This window comes from Montipora capricornis, chromosome 14, assembly GCF_036669925.1.
Source record: "Montipora capricornis isolate CH-2021 chromosome 14, ASM3666992v2, whole genome shotgun sequence".
In the NCBI taxonomy this organism is placed as follows: domain Eukaryota; kingdom Metazoa; phylum Cnidaria; class Anthozoa; order Scleractinia; family Acroporidae; genus Montipora; species Montipora capricornis.
Window position 1 is genome coordinate 50,149,474 of NC_090896.1, and position 20,000 is coordinate 50,169,473.

Genomic DNA, 20,000 nt, shown 5'->3' on the forward strand with positions numbered 1-20,000 from the left:
TTCTGAAATTTGTTTGCCCATATGCACGTGATATGATGCCACTTCACGTGATCTGAAATGGAACGACAAAGAATTTGGCTATGTAAGGGCAATCAAAATCATTTGTTGAATGTTTACTATTTTCGTTTAATGGTTGTACTGTATAGATATTCTGCATGGCCCTGATCTGGGTATTTGCTTTGCTGCAAGGTTGACTGTAGTAACTGGTGGTATCGGCCAGCTTTTTTGTCTGCATGGCCCTAATTCAGGTTACATTTCCAACACCAGTTTACCAGGCCTTTCAACACTGGCATTCTTTTTTTAGCAGTAGAGCTACAAACTTCTGTACCAGTGAGTGTACCCTTTATTAGTGGTGACGCTCTTTCCATGCCATGAATTTTACTTGCAGCATTGCAAGTGAGCCACGTCTGTAGTGGCAGAGAACAAGATCACAAAATAAATTGTTGAGTCCAAGGCAAGCCAAGCCCTTTTTTCAAACATACCTTAGCCTTCGTAGGTGACGCATGTTTTCAGTAAAATTATGTGTTAAAAATATGTAATGTTTCGCCACGTTCTTATCAACATAGATTGACTAGGTAGGAACTTCATACTTCTTTAACGAGAAGGTGGTTATACCAAATAACTATAGACGTAATTTAGTTTCGCGAAATTGCCAAATGATTCCTTTGAAATTTGTATTTAAGGCATAAGTCGATGACTAATTTCACACAAATAAAGATTTGCCTCACGATAAAACTGTATCGCCCTTAATGGTCAAACCATCAGTCAAACACATGACAAATGTTTACGTTCCATTTTCCTAATCCCCGGAAGAATACAGCTAGTCTACTTTAAAACCGTATCTCCAGCTTGGTGCGATAATTGCACGCTCATCCCACCTGAATCGTGACAATTTGTAGAGGGGTCCCTATTTGGTCCATAATAAGCCGTTTCAGGTTCGAAGTATGAGGAGAGAATCTGCAAGTTTCTGGACGTTTCAAAAGGATAGAAGGTATTTAAAATTAATTTACCTAAAATTAGTCCAAAATTATTTTTAAACCCAACTTGTTTCCTCCAGCCCAGCAAAGCCCAACCCCTTTCCAAGCTCATCCCCTCCCAAACTTAAAAAACTAAATCAAGCAAGAAATGTATCAACAATAAACCAAACAAAAAACCTAAAAACAAATATAAATGAAAAATCATAAAAAATGACGTTACAAGCAATAGAAGCAGTGACAGGAGAAAGAGGTAAGGAATTTATACAGTTTGGTAATCAGGAATTCTACGGCCATAAGGCGCTTGACCCAGGTGGCACGTGGTTCGACAAGTTCTGTTATCAGTTGACCAAGCCAAGTGTTACCGAGTTGTCTCAACGTGAAATTTTATTGTCTGCGGGGACAAATCTGGCGCCGTAGTCCTTGCGAACAGCAAATATAAAGGGTGCGTTTCTTTGGGAAAATCCGAACACGGATGATCAATCACGCTGCATCAAAGGAACCGTTGAATTCACTCTGGGAAAGGATTCTTCGGTTCCTTTGATGCACCGTAATCCAAGTGATCTTCGATCAATGATCCCTTTTCGTATTTTCCCAAAGAAACGCACCCAAAATGTTTTTCTTTTGATAACGTTGTCAATGGCCTTATCACGGTTTTGGAAGCCATCTTTACGGGTAGGCAAACATTTCTAAAATTACTGTGTTTCTATGTGTTTCTAATAAGTTGAAAAAACCCTGAATGTAGAAAAATTTGTGAATGGTAAACTTCAGTTGCTAAGCAAAGGATTTTACTGACAAAATTGGAGGACCCTACCAGCAATTTGCCCAGTGAACTTTGAATTTTCTCTTACATTTGTCATTGTGATTTGTCTGTAATCTTTTCCAACAGACGCTTGTCTGACTAAGTGTACATTTTCAAGCAATTGTAGGTCAAAATTTTAAATTCTGCTGGGCAAATTCTAGTGCAGATAGGATCCTCAAATTATGCTAGTAAAATCTTTTGGTTAGTAACTAAAGTTTACCGTTCACAAATTTTTGTACATTCAGGGTTTTCTCAAGTTATTTTATCACAGATTCATATAGAAAAAGTGTTATGTCGGACACTTTTGCCTGCCTATTAAGATTGCTTCCAAAACCGTGATAAGGCCTACATGGTGAAGGTTACAGATCTATTCGCTCTCATTTCACTCTTGACATGACGGCAGAACACATACATAAAATTTGAAAATAAAGTCAAAATTTAAATAACATGCAAAACAACACCAACACGTTAACATGTTAAACGGCTGTATTTTCTATTTTAAATAAAAAGCTGGCGAATATACATTTGCAGAAAGCAGATTGTGAATTTTGCAACCAGGCACATGTCGCGCACTATCCCTATGTTATCTCTACTACATCAGTGCATTAAACGTGGCAAGAAATACTCATCTTTGTCTTTACAGTCGTTTTCAAGGTTCTTTTGTGGGCGGTTCCTTTGCGTATCTTTTTGCACCGACTGGATATATATTTTCCGGAGATCAGTGCACGTTCTATTTCAAGGATCGCCTACTCAGAGCAACATGTCTGCGTACGGAATTGTAATGGAAAATGGTTGCTACGGTGTGAAAAAAGGATCTCAGTTCCAACCGCTTTCAAACTGTACCTTTCGCCTCTTAACGCCAGTGTTGGCAGGACGCATGACTGGTTACCTTGCTAGAGCAGTTCACAAAGATGGAAATGCGAAGTAAGTTTCCTTTGTCAGAGCACGATCTAATAGCAAAAGGAGCGAAACTTTTACTCACAGTTACAACCAAAAAACACCGCTCTACAGTGCAACTAGTGCTTTTAATTTACACATTACCTAATGATAGCATTTTCTCAATTGCTTGTTATGTTTTTGGCGTAAATATGGTCGTTATTACGCTGACGGCATGGCTTGAATTTTTCACGTGAATTTTCTCAGTTCTGAAAACATCCGTTTTCAGCTTTTTTCGGGCTTAAATGCAGAAAATCCTGCCACGCGAACTTAGGGGTGTGAAGCAGTGGGCGCTTTCCATTCCACCAAAAAATTCTGTGTGAAAAAAGATAAGTCGCACTTGTGCACGCTTGGAATTTTCAGATGACTCCGAAGTTTGAATCACAAATTTAGGGCCCCTTTGCACGAGCCCGGGTTGCTTTTTACCCCGGGTTGAATCACTGCGGCAGGTAACCCTTTTGCGGTCAAATGTTTCTAAGCGTTTACATAAAAACAGTAGTCAAGCCGAGTCAACCCCCCCTCGCCGGGTAACCCTTCTCAAGACTCGGGTTGACCCGGCTGGAAGGGTTGAAATTTCTTCAATTTCTTCATGTAAACACTGGCCTATCTGACCCGGGATCGTTTGAACGTCACTCTTTTTACGGTTCAGCGTGAGCAAAATGGCGTAGGCGAATGGGCATGAAGAGCGTGTGGAAATTGTTTTGACAATTATGTCCAAACGTTTGTAAGCCCTGGCTTATTATGGAGCGTTATTAGTGACAACATTCACTATTAGTATTATGAAGTAGTTATGGGGTTATGAGGTAGTTTGGTATTGAAGTAATTTCGGCATTATGCAGTAGTTATCGGGTTATGAAGTAGTTTTGGCATTATGGAGTAGTTTTGGAATTATGATGTAGTTTTGGCATTATGATGGTACAAGGATTCTCTGCGAGTGTGCAATTCGGGTGCGAAGGGGATTATGGGGTAACAAGGAAGGTCAAAATGGCGGCTTTGGAAGTCATAACTGCAGAGTTGTCAAAGCTAACTAATGATATTTCCTCTGCTGAACTTAGCCATGGTGAGGTAGACGTTTACATCTATAAATGGGACCTGTTGTGGAAAAGCATTTTCCAACTTCACTATGATTCTAATGTTGACAGTAACAGTTTCAATGGTACTTTAATTTTGTCTTCACTCAATGAAGCTATTCCCTGTTTAAAGGAATGCAATCGCCTTCTAGATTCCGCTTATCAATGCCCCGTCGAACACACTGGAAACGTAGGACGACCACGGCTTTCAGTAACAATAGACCAGCTTGAGTATTTCATCGATTACGACTTCAGTGCAACAGATAGAGCACACATGTTAAATATCTCAGTACGAACCATTCAACGCCGTTTGCACGACATTGATCTTTCAATCAGAGCATCTTACTCCCCAGTTAATGATTCAGAACTTGATAATGTGGTAACGTAACGGAAATCATTAAAGAGTTTCCCAACATTGGATATCGTAGAATGAATGGGGAACTCGGAAGGAGAAAAATTAAGGTCACTCAACACAGAGTTCGAGATGCAATGCATCGCGTTAATCCTAGCGGTGTGGCCATGAGATGGATGAATTCGTTCCTACAATGTAACCGAGCCTTAAGCTCTATGGCACATGGATGGCCACCACAAGCTGTTAAGGTAACTTAACAAATCAAACGTGGTTCAGCGTTGCCTGTAATTTTATCGACAACGGCAAATTAGCGCTGTATCTGTCCAATTTGGATGTAAACGTCTACCTCACCATGGCTAAGTTCAGCATAGGAAATATCATTGGTTAGCTTAGCTTTGACAACTCTGCAGTTATGTCTTCCAAAGCCGCCATTTTGACTTTCCTTGTTATCCCATAATCCCCTTCGCACCCGAATTGCACACTCGCAGAGAAACCTGGTACCATCATAATGCCAAAACTACATCATAATTCCATAACTACTTCATAATGCCAAAACTACTTCATAATTCCAAGACTACTTCATAATGCCAAAACTACTTCATAACCCCATAACTACTTCATAATGCCAAAACTACTTAATAACCCCAGAACCACTTCATAGTCCCATAACTACTTCATAATGCCAAAATTACTTCAATATTAAACTACCTCATAACCCCATAACTACTTCATAATACTAATAGTCAATTTTGTCACTAATGACGCTCCATAGCTTGTAAGCTCTGTTAAAATCGAAGTACACGGTGGGCGGCTTGGAGCTGTCGCTGTTGGAGCATGATGATGAGCATTCAAAACCCATGCAGCTGGGCACAAGCAACTAACGTTGGTAAAATGGCTGATAACTTTAACCCAAATTGATGATTCTGATGATTACATGGTTCGTCCGCCATTTTCCTCACTCGCAAGTAGTTACCAGCCCTTTCAACCGAATGGAAAAGTCAGCCGAGCTCGACCCAACCATTACCCATCCCAGGCTCGTGTACACTGACCAGGGATCGTGTAATGAGGCCTTATATAGAAGCAACCAGAACTCTGATACATGTACATCGACATCGACATCGTCAGTTTTTATAAAACAAAGAAGTACATCACGGTGGGAATATTTTTTATCGTAACTCGACGTTTTCTTGACGAATTATGTGAAGGACACACAAGTGTAAAGTATTGATCCATTTCGAAATGCACGCGTCGCCTTTGCTTGGTATGTCCAACTCGCTTTGGTCGCGGCCAAAAGAACTAGCGCTAAATAGAACATTTCGAATTTACATAATTTCCGAAATAGGGGACAACCTCCTGGGGTATACCCAAATTTTAAAACAACTTTTCATAAAAATTTCTGTTATATTTGTTTTTTATCTCTGAATTTACGTAATTCTCCTTTGAATGGTTCGCTTTTCGGAAATTCAACAATTTCCGGACATTCTGTTTCTCAAGGAATTTCCGTACCGTTTGTCTCCGTTGCGAAAATTGCGGATTTTTTGGTTGAATGGAAAGAGCCCACTGACTACCGCATAGCCACCAATCAAGATACTTGGACTCTTAGTGCGTACCGTGCCACATCCATCGCCAGCAACTACGATGCGATAAACATAGCATTAATACATGTTTCTTTCTCGTTCTAAAAGCGCGTCACTCGGCACTGAGTGTGTTTTATTTCCACAACATCACATTTCAGTGACTTGGAGAAAAAATCGATGCAATCGCGAACTGGACGGACGCAGAGAGTCTAAAGGGTTGAATGCGATGGGCGCGTTTCCTCCTGTGTCAATTTCAGTTTATTGGCTCACTCCAGGCTTTCCTGGGCTTGACGGGGTTGAGGAGAAGGGTATATGCGGTGCATCATAGTGTTGGATTAGTTGCTGTGGTCATTATGCATTTGTTTCTTTATTTGTGTGTTTGTTTTTCAAAGGGAATTCTTCTATCCTAAAGGCAACATGCCAAGGACTAAAGTGGAGCACTTTGTCTCAATTCTTAACTATAATTTGAACAATGAAATCGATTTCTTCAAGAGATTTACACTCCAGATGACCAGCACCCAAAAGGATGCACTTCTGACAGAGGTGGAGAATTCCGTGGAAATTCCTGGAAGCAATTCCAAAGGCTGTTTCTGTGATAAGAAATCTGGGTACTGAAACATGACCTTTTCATAGATGCTTGGGGCCATTTAGTTACTCCGCATGACCATGGCCTGTGCTGGATAGGAAACCTAGTCAACGACACCGGTGATAATGTTGCAAACGAAGATAGAGCTGCAGTTGTACACCTTCCCCTAACAACTTATTACTTTGACCTTGCGTGTCATTTCCTGCGAGGGGATATGTTAAGTGCTGTGTCAAAAGATGACCACCTTAAGCATTGTTTGGATGAGGTACTTCGCGACTGTGGAATAGATGAAGAAAGTTTAGATGATGAGACTGAGGCAAATGGCAACTTCCTACCAACTTTTTTTACAGCTGCCATGAGCTTAATTATTGCTCATTATGACAAGGTGAGTACTAAAAACAAATGCATGACATATCTTATGTTCTTATCGCCAAACTTCCTTTCATATAGGTGATTACTAGAGGTAAACGGGCTCGACTGCTGTCCTCCTACTGTCATTGTAGGAGGTTTCCTTCGTATTCGGCTTGTTATCTCTTGAAGGCATTGTTACAATCTGTGGTTTTGTAATCCAATTGTCAACGAAGACCATTAGAGAAAGTAGAATTTTCATTTCAGTTAATCCTAGAAAGAATTGTTGCAATAGGTCTTGTTGAAATTGACCCATGTTTCCTTATCTTGACAGTGGCAGATGCTAGCTGGATCATGTCCACTGCCCGCCGCTCTGGGACAGCCAGATAGTGGGAAATCCACTGCATGTAAGCTGGCCCTAGCAGCTACTGGAGGATGGAGAAATAATTTCTTTGCCTCTGTGTCTGAAAAGGTTTGGCCATATGCAATTAAGAACAGAATACTTCTTGCTGTTAACTTACATCAGTAGCCATTTTTTGACAGTACTCCTTAACTCTGTTATGTGAAAAGGTTGTGTTTACTTACTGAAATACGTTTTTGTTGAGCCATCCATTAGTTAGTTCATATTTGATCCAGTTGTTGATCTGCGAAAAAAATTCAAACTGTGCTTGCTAAGATGCTACATATATTGTTTACAGGTAGTTGGAAAAGTTGCCAGTCAGACAACCATGGGTTTTGTGGTCGATGATCCTTCAAAGCCAAAAGATGTAGGGGAAGCAGCCAAAATATTTTTCAACGATGGCACTAACATCAACTGCCACGGTGATTGGAGCCCAAAATGTTGTCCTCTGTTTTCCATCAACAACCATGTTATTGACTGGCTCTCCAAACCAGATAGGGAAAGGTATAACATTGCATGTGGAGAAATAGACTTGGAAAATTATTTTTCTTACCCTCCATTGATCAATGTATGTCGCGTAATGCAACCACGTCGCGCTTTTGTAAAACGTTGTTTCTGGGATACCTGTAGCTATAAAATCAGCTATGTATGGAACACTGAGATATATGTATCAAAAGTTGTATGTATCAGCTGTACTAAAGTTCTTTCAAAAGGACAGCATCCCAACTCACCCTAACCCCCCACCCCCCCCCCCTCCTCCCCCTAGCTAATTACTATCCCTTACCAACGTGTTGTTGTTTTCCGTTAGGTTGCTGTCTAGAATAATATTTGTACCATTTGAAAACATCCAGCGGTGCATTACACAAGAGCAGTCAGCCCTATGGCAACAAATCTTTGATCACTTACTCAGCAAAGTGTCCTGAGTTGTCGGAAAGGTTATTGCTATGGGACAATGGTTGTCATCAAATGAGGGAAGGGATACCTTTAACGAATGTCTCGGGATAGTGGTGCGTGGGTTTGGTGAAGAAGGAAAGGGTACGCGTTTCGCCAAAATGTGGGCTTGTGGACTTATGGCCGCGATAAAGGTAGTCATTCCCGTTTGTCTATATAGTCTAGTCAGACTAGCCTCTTTAAAAAGGAAAAGAAAAGCCTGATACTCAGGTTAAGTCAGACAGAATTGTAAAAGAGGCCTCTAGACCGATCCGAACCCCTAGCTTGCCTAGCGATAATTTACATTTGAAGATCAGTCCCGGTTGTTCAAAGAGTGGATAATGCTATCCACCCCATAAATCACTATCCAGCCAATAGCGTAGTTTCTTTTTCCAACACTTATCTACTGGATAGCTATTTTTCCGATGGATATTAAACGTTACTTATCCACCCTTTGTAAAACCAGAGCCAGTGCGTTTGGTATACCCTCATGTTGTGTTCTGATGAAGAACACTTTGCTCTCCCTCAGTGCGTAGGCGTGTGAACGGCTGCAGGTTTTTGACTGATAACAAAGTTATGAATAGTCATAGTTTATGCACGTATTAATAGTTCATGCATCACATTTGCTTTCGGGTAGTGCATTTACTCTGTTACGTATGGTTTCTTTGACAGATGCAGGAGTTAACATCGGCTGTTTCGGAAGACGAGTCAATTTTTTTATGCATGTAATTGCCCCTCATGTCCTGAAACACCAGAAACCCGCTCTGCACATGAAGTTCCCTAATCTGAGCTCACCTACCGGCCAGCTACCCTCGAAAGGAAAGGAGGATTTTGTCAATAGGCTTAAGTGTAAACTTGAGTTTGTTGTAAAGGAAGCTCCCAAAGAACAGGTGTGGAATACGTTTTAAGGACGCTACATTTCTAGCGTAATTTTAAGTGATTTCGTATGAGGAGTCCTCTTCAATCAGAAACAAAACGAAAGTGAAGGTAAGTAAAACAGCAGATGACATAACAGTTGAAAGAAACGTAAAAAAAAATCAAAACAAATCGTTTCTCGTTACAAAATCGGCGTCCTAAAGAGCAAATGCACGTACATTAGAATGTAAAGGCACCCAGTGCTCGGTGAATCAAAGCACTTTTTCTACTTTGCAGAATCTTCAGTTTCTACGAACTGACTGTACGACATCTAAATTGTCTGGAGATGGCAGTCAACAAGGGGTGCTTGCCATTAGAGCCGAACCCTTTCAAGAAAGGTGTTTAGATAATGACATTACTCCCATTAGCCACAAGACTTAAGGACATCTGTGCAAGCGTATGGACTGGGTAAGTTGTCGGAATTGTAAGAACAAAGGTTACGGTAATAAGTAATTTGATGGTTGCATGAAAAAGTACTGTACTAGACCAATTTCGATATATTAAAATTCAGCTTAAAACAATAGACATCAGTACGAGGCTCTGAGGATTAAACCGCACAAATTCTGTATAGTTATTCTCCAGAGCCTCGTACCCAGGTCTATTGTTTTAAGCTGAATTTTAATATATCGAAATACAGTAGTAGTAGGTCTATAGTAGGTCTATTCTATCCACACGAAATGCAAACTCTGTGAGTACGGTGGGGGTGGGAGGGGGGTGGTGTCATTTGCAGTTTGTGTAATGATTAGAACCGTGGCACTTATGGTGTTCACTTTATTCCAAATCAGGTTTAAGGACAACTGAACAACGGTTTTTGTCCCCATCATCGAATAGAAAGCGCTTGAAGAGTTGCGTGATGGTAAAGAGGTCTCTCTTTGATACGTCAACTTTAGACCAGCTGGACAGAGGTAAAGAAAACTAATTAACGTTTTAGTAATTCGGAAAGTGAACATATACAGTTTCATATATTTCAACTACGGAGAAGGATTTCTATCAATGATAGAACGTAGCCGTAATGTACTCAACTTAAGCAGTTGAGAAATGAAAGCCTGAAAATTTCCAGGCTTTCCGGCTTTCCTTAACTGCTTAAGTCGAGTACAGTACGGCGATGATCTATCATTGATAGAAATTAGTAATTCTAATGGATACATCTTTATGTCCTTGTACTCCTTCCACATTAGGCCAAATTATTACCTTTAAACAAGACGTGGCCGAAACATTTGCAGCATTAATTGTTAATGGCTCATGGTTAGCATATGATGAATCTAGAACTTCTCTGTAGAAAAGTCTTCACTAAATCGTTATTATTATTATTATTATTATTATTATTATTATTATTATTATCATTATTATTTTCAAGCTGTACTGTATCGCACGGGGGCAAATTACATTTCATTGCCATTTAAATAACCTTTAGCAAATATGTATTTGTCTCGGAGACAACCTCAAAAGTTTTTTTCTTTGTACTTTAACTTTAGCAACAGGAAGTAAAGAAGAGGACAAGATGGAAGATACCATTTCTCAAGAAGTGAACTTGTCAGCAGAGGCCACTGGTATATTTGAAAAAAAATTTCTTTTGGAAATATTTCCGATGTTATTGTGTTTCAAAGTAGTCAAGTTTTACAAATACGGCTGGACTTTATAGAAAAGGGCGGGAAAAAAAGGCGGGAAATCGTGACGTCATTGAACGATACGACACTCACAAAGGTGACATACGGAAAATACGCCACTCGGGTCCCGGATGAAATGGCGTATGTAATCTACGAGTGGTTTAGTTCCTAGTAAAACACTCTCCTCCATATAATGAAAAGTGATAAAGAAAATACTAATCATACGTGACTCGAAGGTCCCTGCGACACATAATAATGCAACCCAATGTTAACTGTTCTTTTGGTCCATGCGTGACACGCACGTTTACATAGCTTTGTACTAATTTGCCATTGTCAGTACCATTTGTAAGGTCATGATAACAGCGTACGGAAGATCTATGTTTTCCACACTGTCAGATCTGGAAGAAATGAGAAGACAAAAACAAGAACTTGAAAAATCATTGGAGGCGATAAAAGCAGATTATCAAGCAGAGGTGGAAAGGTTAGAGCTGGAAAACCGACAATTAAAGGCCAGAGCATTAAAAGAGAAAGAGGAAAGAGAGAAGTACCAAGAATTGGTCAAAAAGAGGGAAAGCGAGATAAATGAATTGGAGGAGGCACTAAAAGTGACAAAGGGTGAGTTCGATTAAAGAGAGGATGCAATCAATAACTATAAACAAGGCAATAGACAAAGTGCAAGGGAGAAAGAGGAGTAAACTGATTAGTGTATCCAACCACACACTGACGGATACTGACACATGAAATAAGTGATCCACATACAGGAAGTTTCTTATTTGGCCTTTAAAAGATGGATGTGAGCTCAAGGGCCTTGATGCTTCGGTGTGTATCATTGGTTGGTTTTTCTTTAAGTGTTTGTATAATGATCCCCCTTTCTTCGCATACTTCGTACTGAGGGCTTCTCTTCTTTTCGCATGGAGCAATAAAAACACAAAGGCCCAAAGTGAAAATTTACAAAAGTTAGACGATTATAATGTCCTTTACTTTTATTCCCAGTATTTCTTTAACGGGCTGGAATATACCAGTTAAATGTACCAATAATAAGCAAGAACTTCGCCCGGCGATGTAAGCGTTGCTTCCAATCTGAGCGGAGAACTGAGGTTGCTTGGCATTAACATTGCATAGCTGGATGCGGGGAAATGTGTACCTTACAATTTGATGTAATTTATGCGTTAAGTTTTAATATTTCATATTTGTTATTTGCAACCTTGTTACAGAACAAAGTTCAACATCACACGCTGCGGTTGCTGCTTCTATTAAAGGTAAAACTCAAAAAGTTGACCATTCATCAATTTCTTTATCCATCAAAGTATTCAACTACCTTATATTCATCCATCCAATTCATCTCGTCCGTTGAGGATGGGTGGACAGATGGATGAGTGGTGCGTGCGAGGTTAGGTAGACTAAATTTTTATTGATAGATGGATTAGAGAGTTTTTTTTGAACAGTGAAAATAATTAACACATGGCTCTTATAATTCCTTTAGTTGCTAGTGAAATGATGAACATCACAGTAATTCCTGCTGAGTTTGGAAACCAGGAACTGGTGGTGTCAAGAAGGGACAAGAACAAATGTCCTCTCTGCAGACGAACGCAGGATGGTGATTGGCAGCAGTGCACCATTAAGCAATGTGGTCAGTGGGTGCACTGCAGGTGTGAGGCAAAGTTGGACACCTCTTACCGATGTCCTCACTGCCGGAAGCAAGATACTGGGGAAGCTCAGTAAATTAGAGATAAAATAATAAAGAGTAACACGTTGATCTTACCGTGTGTGTCCTGGTTTTATTCTTTTCTATTTGGTGAAAGCAAAAAAAGATAGTAGTTCAAAAATATTGACAAACCCTTATCAAAACCCTTATCAAATTAAATAAATATGCAGGGCAGGCAAATAACAGCACAATCAAATGAAATGTGTCAAAGGTATCAAAAGTAATTGGGTGTCTTAAATATGTTGCTGGATGGTAGCTAGCCATGCGCTTTATGAAACCGCCGTCACTAGGTGTCTGACTAATTTGTTTCGGAAATCTTCGGTGATCTTCGAATTCAACTGTCTTCAAACCGCTTGGAATACTACTTGGGGTAATTCGAACACCTTGGATTTCTGATGGCAGCCGTTCAAGGTCTTTGAATTCCTTTCGGCCGTACGAATAATACTTACTACGGAATTCTACGATGTAATTTCCACTAGGAATACAATTTTCTGCGCTGGTGTTAAATAAACGAAAATAAACATCAGAAATGTACTCGCGATAATTACTACATAAAAGAGCGAAAAAAGCAAAATTCACGTCTCACCAACAAGGTTGTAAGGCTGTAGGGTTGTAAGGCTGTTAGGGGCGTAAGGCTGTAAGGTTGCAAGACTGTACGGTTGTAGGGTTGTAATGCTGTAAGGCTGTAGGGTTGTAAGGCTGTAAGGTTGTAAGACTGTAATGATGAAGGGCTGTATGCGTGTAGGGTTGTAAGGCTGTAATGCTGTAAGGTTGTAAGGCTGTACGGCTGTAATGATGTAGGGTTGTATGCTTGTAGCGTTGTAAGGCTGTAATGCTGTAAGGTTGTAAGGCTGTAGGGTTGTAAGGCTGTAAGGCTGTAACGCTGTAAGGTTGTGGGGTTGTAAGGTTGTAAGACTGTAAGGCTGTAAGGTTGTAAGGCTGTAAGGCTGTAAGGTTGTAGGGCTGTAAGGTTGTAAGGTTGTAAGGCTGTAAGGCTGTAAGGCTGTAAGGCTGTAACGCTGTAAGGTTGTGGGGTTGTAAGGTTGTAAGACTGTAAGGCTGTAGGGTTGTAAGGCTGTAATGCTGTAAGGTTGTAAGGCTGTACGGCTGTAATGATGTAGGGTTGTATGCTTGTAGCGTTGTAAGGCTGTAATGCTGTAAGGTTGTAAGGCTGTAGGGTTGTAAGGCTGTAAGGCTGTAACGCTGTAAGGTTGTGGGGTTGTAAGGTTGTAAGACTTTAAGGCTGTAAGGTTGTAAGGCTGTAAGGCTGTAACGCTGTAAGGTTGTGGGGTTGTAAGGTTGTAAGACTTTAAGGCTGTAAGGTTGTAAGGCTGTAAGGCTGTAAGGTTGTAGGGCTGTAAGGTTGTAAGGTTGTAAGGCTGTAAGGCTGTAAGGCTGTAAGGTTGTAGGGTTGTAATGCTGTAAGGCTGCTGGGTTGTAAGGCTGTAGGATGGTAAGGCTGTAAGGCTGTAATGCTGTAAGGTTGTGGGGTTGTAAGGTTGTAAGGCTGTAAGGCTGTAAGGTTGTAGGGCTGTAAGGTTGTAAGGCTGTAAGGCTGTAATGCTGTAAGGTTGTGGGGTTGTAAGGTTGTAAGGCTGTAAGGCTGTAAGGTTGTAAGGCTGTAAGGTTGTAGGGCTGTAAGGTTGTAAGGCTGTAAGGCTGTAAGGCTGTAAGGTTGTAAGGCTGTAAGGCTGTAAGGTTGTAGGGCTGTAAGGTTGTAAGGTTGTAAGGCTGTAAGGCTGTAAGGCTGTAAGGCTGTAAGGTTGTAGGGTTGTAATGCTGTGAGGCTGCTGGGTTGTAAGGCTGTAGGGTTGTAAGACTGTAATGATGAAGGGCTGTATGCGTGTAGGGTTGTAAGGCTGTAATGCTGTAAGGTTGTAAGGCTGTACGGCTGTAATGATGTAGGGTTGTATGCTTGTAGCGTTGTAAGGCTGTAATGCTGTAAGGTTGTAAGGCTGTAGGGTTGTAAGGCTGTAAGGCTGTAACGCTGTAAGGTTGTGGGGTTGTAAGGTTGTAAGACTTTAAGGCTGTAAGGTTGTAAGGCTGTAAGGATGTAAGTATTTAGGGCTGTAAGGTTGTAAGGTTGTAAGGCTGGACGTCTGTAAGGCTGTAAGGTTGTATGGTTGTAATGCTGTAAGGCTGCTGGGTTGTAAGGCTGTAGGATGGTAAGGCTGTAAGGCTGTAATGCTGTAAGGTTGTGGGGTTGTAAGGTTGTAAGGCTGTAAGGCTGTAAGGTTGTAGGGCTGTAAGGTTGTAAGGCTGTAAGGCTGTAATGCTGTAAGGTTGTGGGGTTGTAAGGTTGTAAGGCTGTAAGGCTGTAAGGTTGTAAGGCTGTAAGGCTGTAAGGTTGTAGGGCTGTAAGGTTGTAAGGTTGTAAGGCTGTAAGGCTGTAAGGCTGTAAGGTTGTAAGGCTGTAAGGCTGTAAGGTTGTAGGGCTGTAAGGTTGTAAGGTTGTAAGGCTGTAAGGCTGTAAGGCTGTAAGGCTGTAAGGTTGTAGGGTTGTAATGCTGTGAGGCTGCTGGGTTGTAAGGCTGTAGGGTTGTAAGGCTGTAAGGCTGTAATGCTGTAAGGTTGTGGGGTTGTAAGGTTGTAAGGCTGTAATGCTGTAAGGTTGTAAGGCTGTAAGGCTGTAAGGATGTAAGGCTGTAAGGATTTAAGGTTGTAAGTCTGTAAGGCTGTAAGGCTGTAATGCTGTAAGGTTGTGGGGTTGTAAGGTTGTAAGGCTGTAATGCTGTAAGGTTGTAAGGCTGTAAGGCTGTAGGGTTGTATGCTTGTAGGGTTGTAAGGCTGTAATGCTGTAAGGTTGTAAGGCTGTAAGGCTGTAAGGTTGTAGGGTTGTAATGCTGTAAGGCTGTAGGGTTGTAAGGCTGTAAGGTTGTAAGACTGTAATGATGAAGGGCTGTATGCATGGAGGGTTGTACTGCTGTAATGCTGCAAGGTTGTAAGGCTGTACGGCTGTAATGATGTAGGGTTGTATGCTTGTAGCGTTGTAAGGCTGTAATGTTGTAAGGCTGTAATGCTGTAAGGTTGTAAGGCTGTAAGGCTGAAACGCTGTAAGGTTGTGGGGGTGTAAGGTTGTAGGGTTGTAATACTGTAGGGTTGTAAGGTTGTAAGGCTGTAAGGCTGTAAGGTTGTAGGGTTGTAATGCTGTGAGGCTGCTGGGTTGTAAGGCTGTAAGGCTGTAATGCTGTAAGGTTGTGGGGTTGTAAGGCTGTTAGGGTTGGCGGGCTCTAAGGTCCCTCGGTGAAGCCTGAAAGGCAAAAAAAGCTTAATAGGTTAGCTAAAAATATTGTCTTTTCGTTGCCATGGTAACGGCTAACAATACCAAATTCGTTACAAGTCAAAGTGTTTCATATAGCCTGTAAGGTCGTCAGACCTTACAGATAGCCCTTACGCTTAAAACCTCTCCGTAAATCGTGCCTGGTATATTCAATAAAATAAAATATTACGAACAAGTCATGTCTCGTTGAGCGAAAAATTGTCAATTGCAATAACAATAGCTTTACATTTGAGCAATCTGAGAAGACGATTCGCTCGTCGCTCGCTGGAATGACAGTTGTTTGTTCGTTTGTTTGTTCACAGATAATGAGATCTACTGAGGATTAAATACCCATCCCTGTACTCGCCAGAGAATGACAGCACACAGAAAGTAACAATTCAACCGTTTAATTTTGAAAGTGTGATTGCTCAACACTTGACTAGCAAAATTTTGAGCTTGAATTTTTATCCAAAGACTGATGGAATGAAGAGTAATCTTTGGCAGAAATGCCAAACTAAGAATATTTTATGGAGGTTGCAGGTCATGGTTTCACCATAGCTGAAACAAGCCAAACCTTTACTAATGCTATGGCTTAGATCATGTTTCAGCGTAAAGTTAGGGTTTCTGGACAAGGTTTGTGTTGTTTCAGTTATGATCAAACAATGACCTGCAACCTGCACTTTACAAATTGCGATAATTATTGTGCAGGAGATACAGCTTTGAATAAAAACGTTGAAATGTCAGAATTACTTGCTTCAGGGTGTCAAGTGACAAATGACACTCAGAAAATAGCCACGACAGTCATCAAAAAATAGAAAGTTTTCCTTGAATTCTATACTCTACAAAGCCAACAGCAGGTCTGTTCCACAACCCAATGCGTTATTAAATAGCTAACAGGGAAGATGGCATTAATCCTTCCCAGAAACGAATGTTAAAACTTGTTACTAAGGAAACTTGTCCTTCACCTACCAAATAAACACTATTGTCTGTATTGTTCACCACTAAATTTTCTTCCGCGCGCCAGTTGAGAAACAGTCAAAACCCACTTAATGCAGATCAATCAAATATTTATTCATGTGTACAGGCTGTCACAAATGTCAATAATTTGCAGCGTACATTGGCCAAAGAATAGCATACAACTGTCAACTGTTTTTTCAGCGGACGACTACTATCCATCCGGGTTTTTTCCTCGGAAGGGCACTATGGGCTGATAGTGTCTCTCCGCGGACGAACACTATCGCGTCACGTGATCAATTTAAACCAATAAGAATCGGAGAAAATGTAGTGGTGAACTATAAAAAGACATAGATACAATTATCTTTAGAGAAAACACTGAGAACGTTTCAGACGGTTAGGGTTTACAAAGGCTATAAATTCTATAAATTCTTTTTTTTTTCTGAAAAATTGGCCAATTTTATGGAGAATATTTTTCTCAAATATTTAAAAATGTTCCCCTGCTAAAAAATAGGGAATAATAGGAATTTCTTGAAAAAATAGGAGAAAATAGGTTGCAGGCCAAAAAAAATGGGAAAAAGATCAACTTGCCATAGGACAATTGAAAGAAAATATGACTTTTAACTAGCTTAAAGTGCTGCTGTGATCCAAAATCACTTCCCATTTTTTCTTTAGAGTTTGAAAGTGTGATTGCTCAACACTTGCCTGGCAAAATGTTGAGCTTGGATTTTTCTCAAAAGGCTGTTTGACTTGAGTTTAAGTTTTGTATTTCAAGTTGCGCCATTCTCATGTTCAAAACTGACCGATTGGACATCAGAGGGTTGGATCTAGGGAAAAGTGACATCACTGACTCTCACTAGCTCAAAATTTCAGCGCATACACAAAACACAAGTTTCAAAGTCTGAAAGCCTGAAACTCCTGTGCTGCATATTAATTGAGCCGCGTACGCATGCATTGCATTCTGAAACTATCAAGTCTTAGACATCATTTTCTCCTCGATCCAGCTCCCTCAAGATTTAAAAGTTAGTAATGGCGGCCCATTAAGTAGGAAAATTCCAGTTAAAATAAACAGGTTTCTTTTTCAAATAAAGGCTTAAAACTTGGGTCACTTTCTGTTTAGTTAGCTGTTTTGAAATTCCAAGGAAAATGAAATTTGATTTTTTGGTCACAGTAGCTCTTTAAGAATAAACTGTTGAAATGTAAGAATTATTAGGTTTTAATGTCTTTGAAAAAGCAAACCCAAACCCTAACTCTTAGAGGAATGGCCATGGACGGCCTTGTGTATTGTCCTGAGGCTTGTGCACAGATGATAAGCATGTTCCTCTGCGTATTTGCGCACCACCGGTCGCACATTGACAGGAATGAGTGAGTTGATGTCCTCAATCCACTGTTTTCCATCCAGATGAAGACCATAGCTAGAACGTCCCTCGTGTTTGTACCACAACAGGGAGACCTGTTTCCTCGGCAAAAAGGCATGCACGCGTCCAATCAAAACACGGGGAGCCTTCAATGTGCTACCAGTCTCTACCAGGCCCACAAACTGTCCCGCACGAAGTTTTTCTTCTTTTTCTCTTCCTACTTCTAGTTCTTCTTCTTCTTCTTCTTCTTCTTCTTCTTCTTCTTCTTCTTCTTCTTCTTCATCTTCTTCTTCTTCTTCTTCTTCTCCTCCTCCTCCTCCTCCTTCTTCTTCTTCTCCTCCTTCTGGTCCCATAACAGACTCAGCCTTTTGCTGTGCCAATGTGACAGCAGCGTTCTTTTTATCCAGGGCGGTCCTACGGTCATATGTGGTCTGCGCAGATAGTCGTGAATGGCGCAAGGCAGCCGCAAGACTATCCTTCATGGTGTCATCACAGTGACTGCAGGCAAGCAGAAAGAAAGGTTGAACGAAGTATGAATTTTCGGTTAGAAAGGTCTCGTCTTGGGGAAGATTTGAAATGATGATTTAACAAAAAAAGAAATTGCCAGTTTGGAAAAAAAGTATGAGGAGCAAATGCAAAAATGAGCCTGAAATAAATAAAAGCATCGCAAGGATTCAGATTAACCCACCTTGAACTGTATGCCCAGGTTATAAAAGATGATCTTAAGACATTAATGCCAATGGGAGTTCCAGTGAGCTTGCAAAATATTCCTTGGATGTGTTTTGAGAAGCCAGTAGCGCTGAAAGGCTGTCCTCTTGCATTCTAGAAATAGAGAGAGAGAGCAAGAGAGAGAGAGAGAACATTTCTAGTTAGTACAGTGTCTTTTGTTCGTATATATGTGGGATGTTCAAAATAGTCAATAATGGGAACTCACCAGAAATAGATAAGAGCTGTGGGCTTGGGCCGTGTCAGGAGTGACGTGCTCCTGGTGGAATTCTTTGATGAATTGCTTGATAAACTTGCACAGTTCGGAGTTGACCTGGAGTGCAGAAATAGAGCAGTGTGAGAAATTTCAAAAGGAGGCCAGAATAATAATAATAATAATAATAATAATAATAATAATAATAATAACAATAATAATAACAACCACAATAATAGCAATCCTAATAGTAATAGTAATACTAAAACCATTCTTGCCACAATGACGAAGGCTTCTTGTGATCAATGTTAGAGACTGCAAGAGTTTGGAAGAGCCGTCGAAGTCAGAGCGAGGCTCCGAGGCAGACGGCAAACTGTTGCAGTAGTAGGCCCTCCCCCCTCCTTGGCAGGCGCGCGTCGAACAGTGGTGTGGGACGCTTTGCTGAGCGGCGACAGGCAGTGGTTAGTCCAATGACTGCCCAGTTCAAGCAGTATAGTTACATGCTACTACTGACAATAGAACGATAATGATAAGGATAGTGTAAACGACGACAATACTCATCGTGATGATGAAGAGAAGAGGAAGAAAATTGAACTGGTAGCACACAAGTTGTCCTTTTAAATAAAGAGATGGGAAGGTAATCATAATGTGAAGGCTTTGGTAGTTGATTTCTAAGGAAAGATACTTAGGCAAGTTTTTGGATCCAATCAAGCAATATACAAGCAGCCTACTAGGTTGGGTGAGTGTTTGTCGCACGCATGATCATCATGGATGTTTGCCAAATAAGAATTGAACTGAAAAGGCCATTGGTCGCGTGGAATGAACTAGCAATAAACATTTCTTGAAGAATGGTTGGTGGTTTTAGCTAACTGCTTCGAGTTTTGTCGAAGGATGGTGAAAAGGCAAAATGTCAGGTACTGCAAGACATCCAAGAGGTTCCCACGGTCAAGTGTTTAGGTGTCGCTTAATTTTGACTCCAACTTGACTTGGAAGAATCGCCTCGATGGACTTGGCTCAAGATTATCGCAAATTTGTAGGCACGTTTTTCCCAATTAAGGTACTGCTTTAATGACTATGCCTTAATTGTACCCCTCCCTAGGTTATGGTATTCAAGTCCGGGCTAGCACGTACACAACCCACCTAGAGCGGGTATGAACTACTTTGCATGGCATGAACTATGTTCCAGGTGTGCCACACCGAATGGTATAATTGATATGCTGCGTGAGTTTCAATAACAATTGACTTGACTTGACTTGACTTGACTTGCATAAAGGTTCAGAGAGATTTCAATACGAATAATGGGTACCA

At 40.7% G+C, this 20,000-nt stretch overlaps 4 protein-coding genes across 4 annotated transcripts in view; 3 read left to right on the forward strand and 1 right to left on the reverse strand.

Moving 5' to 3' along the window:
* The window catches only part of LOC138033057 (uncharacterized), a 6,596-nt gene extending 5,861 nt beyond the window's left edge, over window positions 1–735 (forward strand). Inside the window, exon 8 of the mRNA XM_068880802.1 lies at window positions 1–735. This exon is cut by the window's left edge and continues 1,057 nt beyond it. The gene's annotated coding sequence lies outside the window, so the exon portion shown is untranslated.
* Window positions 736–6,627: 5,892 nt separating this feature from the next.
* LOC138033766 (uncharacterized) lies at window positions 6,628–8,707 on the forward strand. Its single transcript, XM_068881582.1, has 4 exons — window positions 6,628–7,117; window positions 7,344–7,549; window positions 7,854–8,130; window positions 8,648–8,707. Exons 1-3 carry the CDS (start codon window positions 6,986–6,988, stop codon window positions 7,966–7,968), a joined length of 453 nt encoding a protein of 150 aa, XP_068737683.1. The 5' UTR covers window positions 6,628–6,985; the 3' UTR covers window positions 7,969–8,130; window positions 8,648–8,707.
* A 1,036-nt stretch (window positions 8,708–9,743) lies between these two features.
* On the forward strand, window positions 9,744–12,799 carry LOC138032083 (ribonuclease Y-like). The gene is made up of 5 exons (XM_068879669.1): window positions 9,744–9,795; window positions 10,366–10,440; window positions 10,894–11,112; window positions 11,712–11,756; window positions 11,981–12,799. The coding sequence occupies exons 1-5, from the start codon at window positions 9,744–9,746 to the stop codon at window positions 12,217–12,219; spliced, it is 630 nt and encodes a 209-aa protein (XP_068735770.1). The 3' UTR covers window positions 12,220–12,799.
* On the reverse strand, window positions 12,778–17,828 carry LOC138032084 (mucin-2-like). The gene is made up of 5 exons (XM_068879670.1): window positions 17,661–17,828; window positions 15,295–15,413; window positions 14,639–15,253; window positions 14,092–14,541; window positions 12,778–13,837 (listed from the first exon to the last, which is right to left on the reverse strand). The coding sequence occupies exons 1-5, from the start codon at window positions 17,826–17,828 to the stop codon at window positions 12,778–12,780; spliced, it is 2,412 nt and encodes an 803-aa protein (XP_068735771.1).
* Window positions 17,829–20,000: the final 2,172 nt, after the last annotated feature.

Coding starts and splice junctions, on each gene's coding strand:
- LOC138033766 (XM_068881582.1), top strand. CDS start 6,986: ATGCTAGCTGGATCATGTCCACTGCCCGCCGCTCTGGGACAGCCAGAT. Junction 7,118..7,343: donor TTGCCTCTGTGTCTGAAAAG/GTTTGGCCATAT, acceptor TATTGTTTACAG/GTAGTTGGAAAAGTTGCCAG. Junction 7,550..7,853: donor TCCAAACCAGATAGGGAAAG/GTATAACATTGC, acceptor GTTTTCCGTTAG/GTTGCTGTCTAGAATAATAT.
- LOC138032084 (XM_068879670.1), bottom strand. CDS start 17,828: ATGGTCTTCATCTGGATGGAAAACAGTGGATTGAGGACATCAACTCAC. Junction 15,254..15,294: donor TACAACCTTACAACCCTACA/GTATTACAACCC, acceptor ACAACCTTACAG/CGTTTCAGCCTTACAGCCTT. Junction 13,838..14,091: donor AACCCTACATCATTACAGCC/GTACAGCCTTAC, acceptor ACAACCTTACAG/CCCTACAACCTTACAGCCTT.
- LOC138032083 (XM_068879669.1), top strand. CDS start 9,744: ATGGTAAAGAGGTCTCTCTTTGATACGTCAACTTTAGACCAGCTGGAC. Junction 9,796..10,365: donor TTTAGACCAGCTGGACAGAG/GTAAAGAAAACT, acceptor CTTTAACTTTAG/CAACAGGAAGTAAAGAAGAG. Junction 10,441..10,893: donor CTTGTCAGCAGAGGCCACTG/GTATATTTGAAA, acceptor CCACACTGTCAG/ATCTGGAAGAAATGAGAAGA.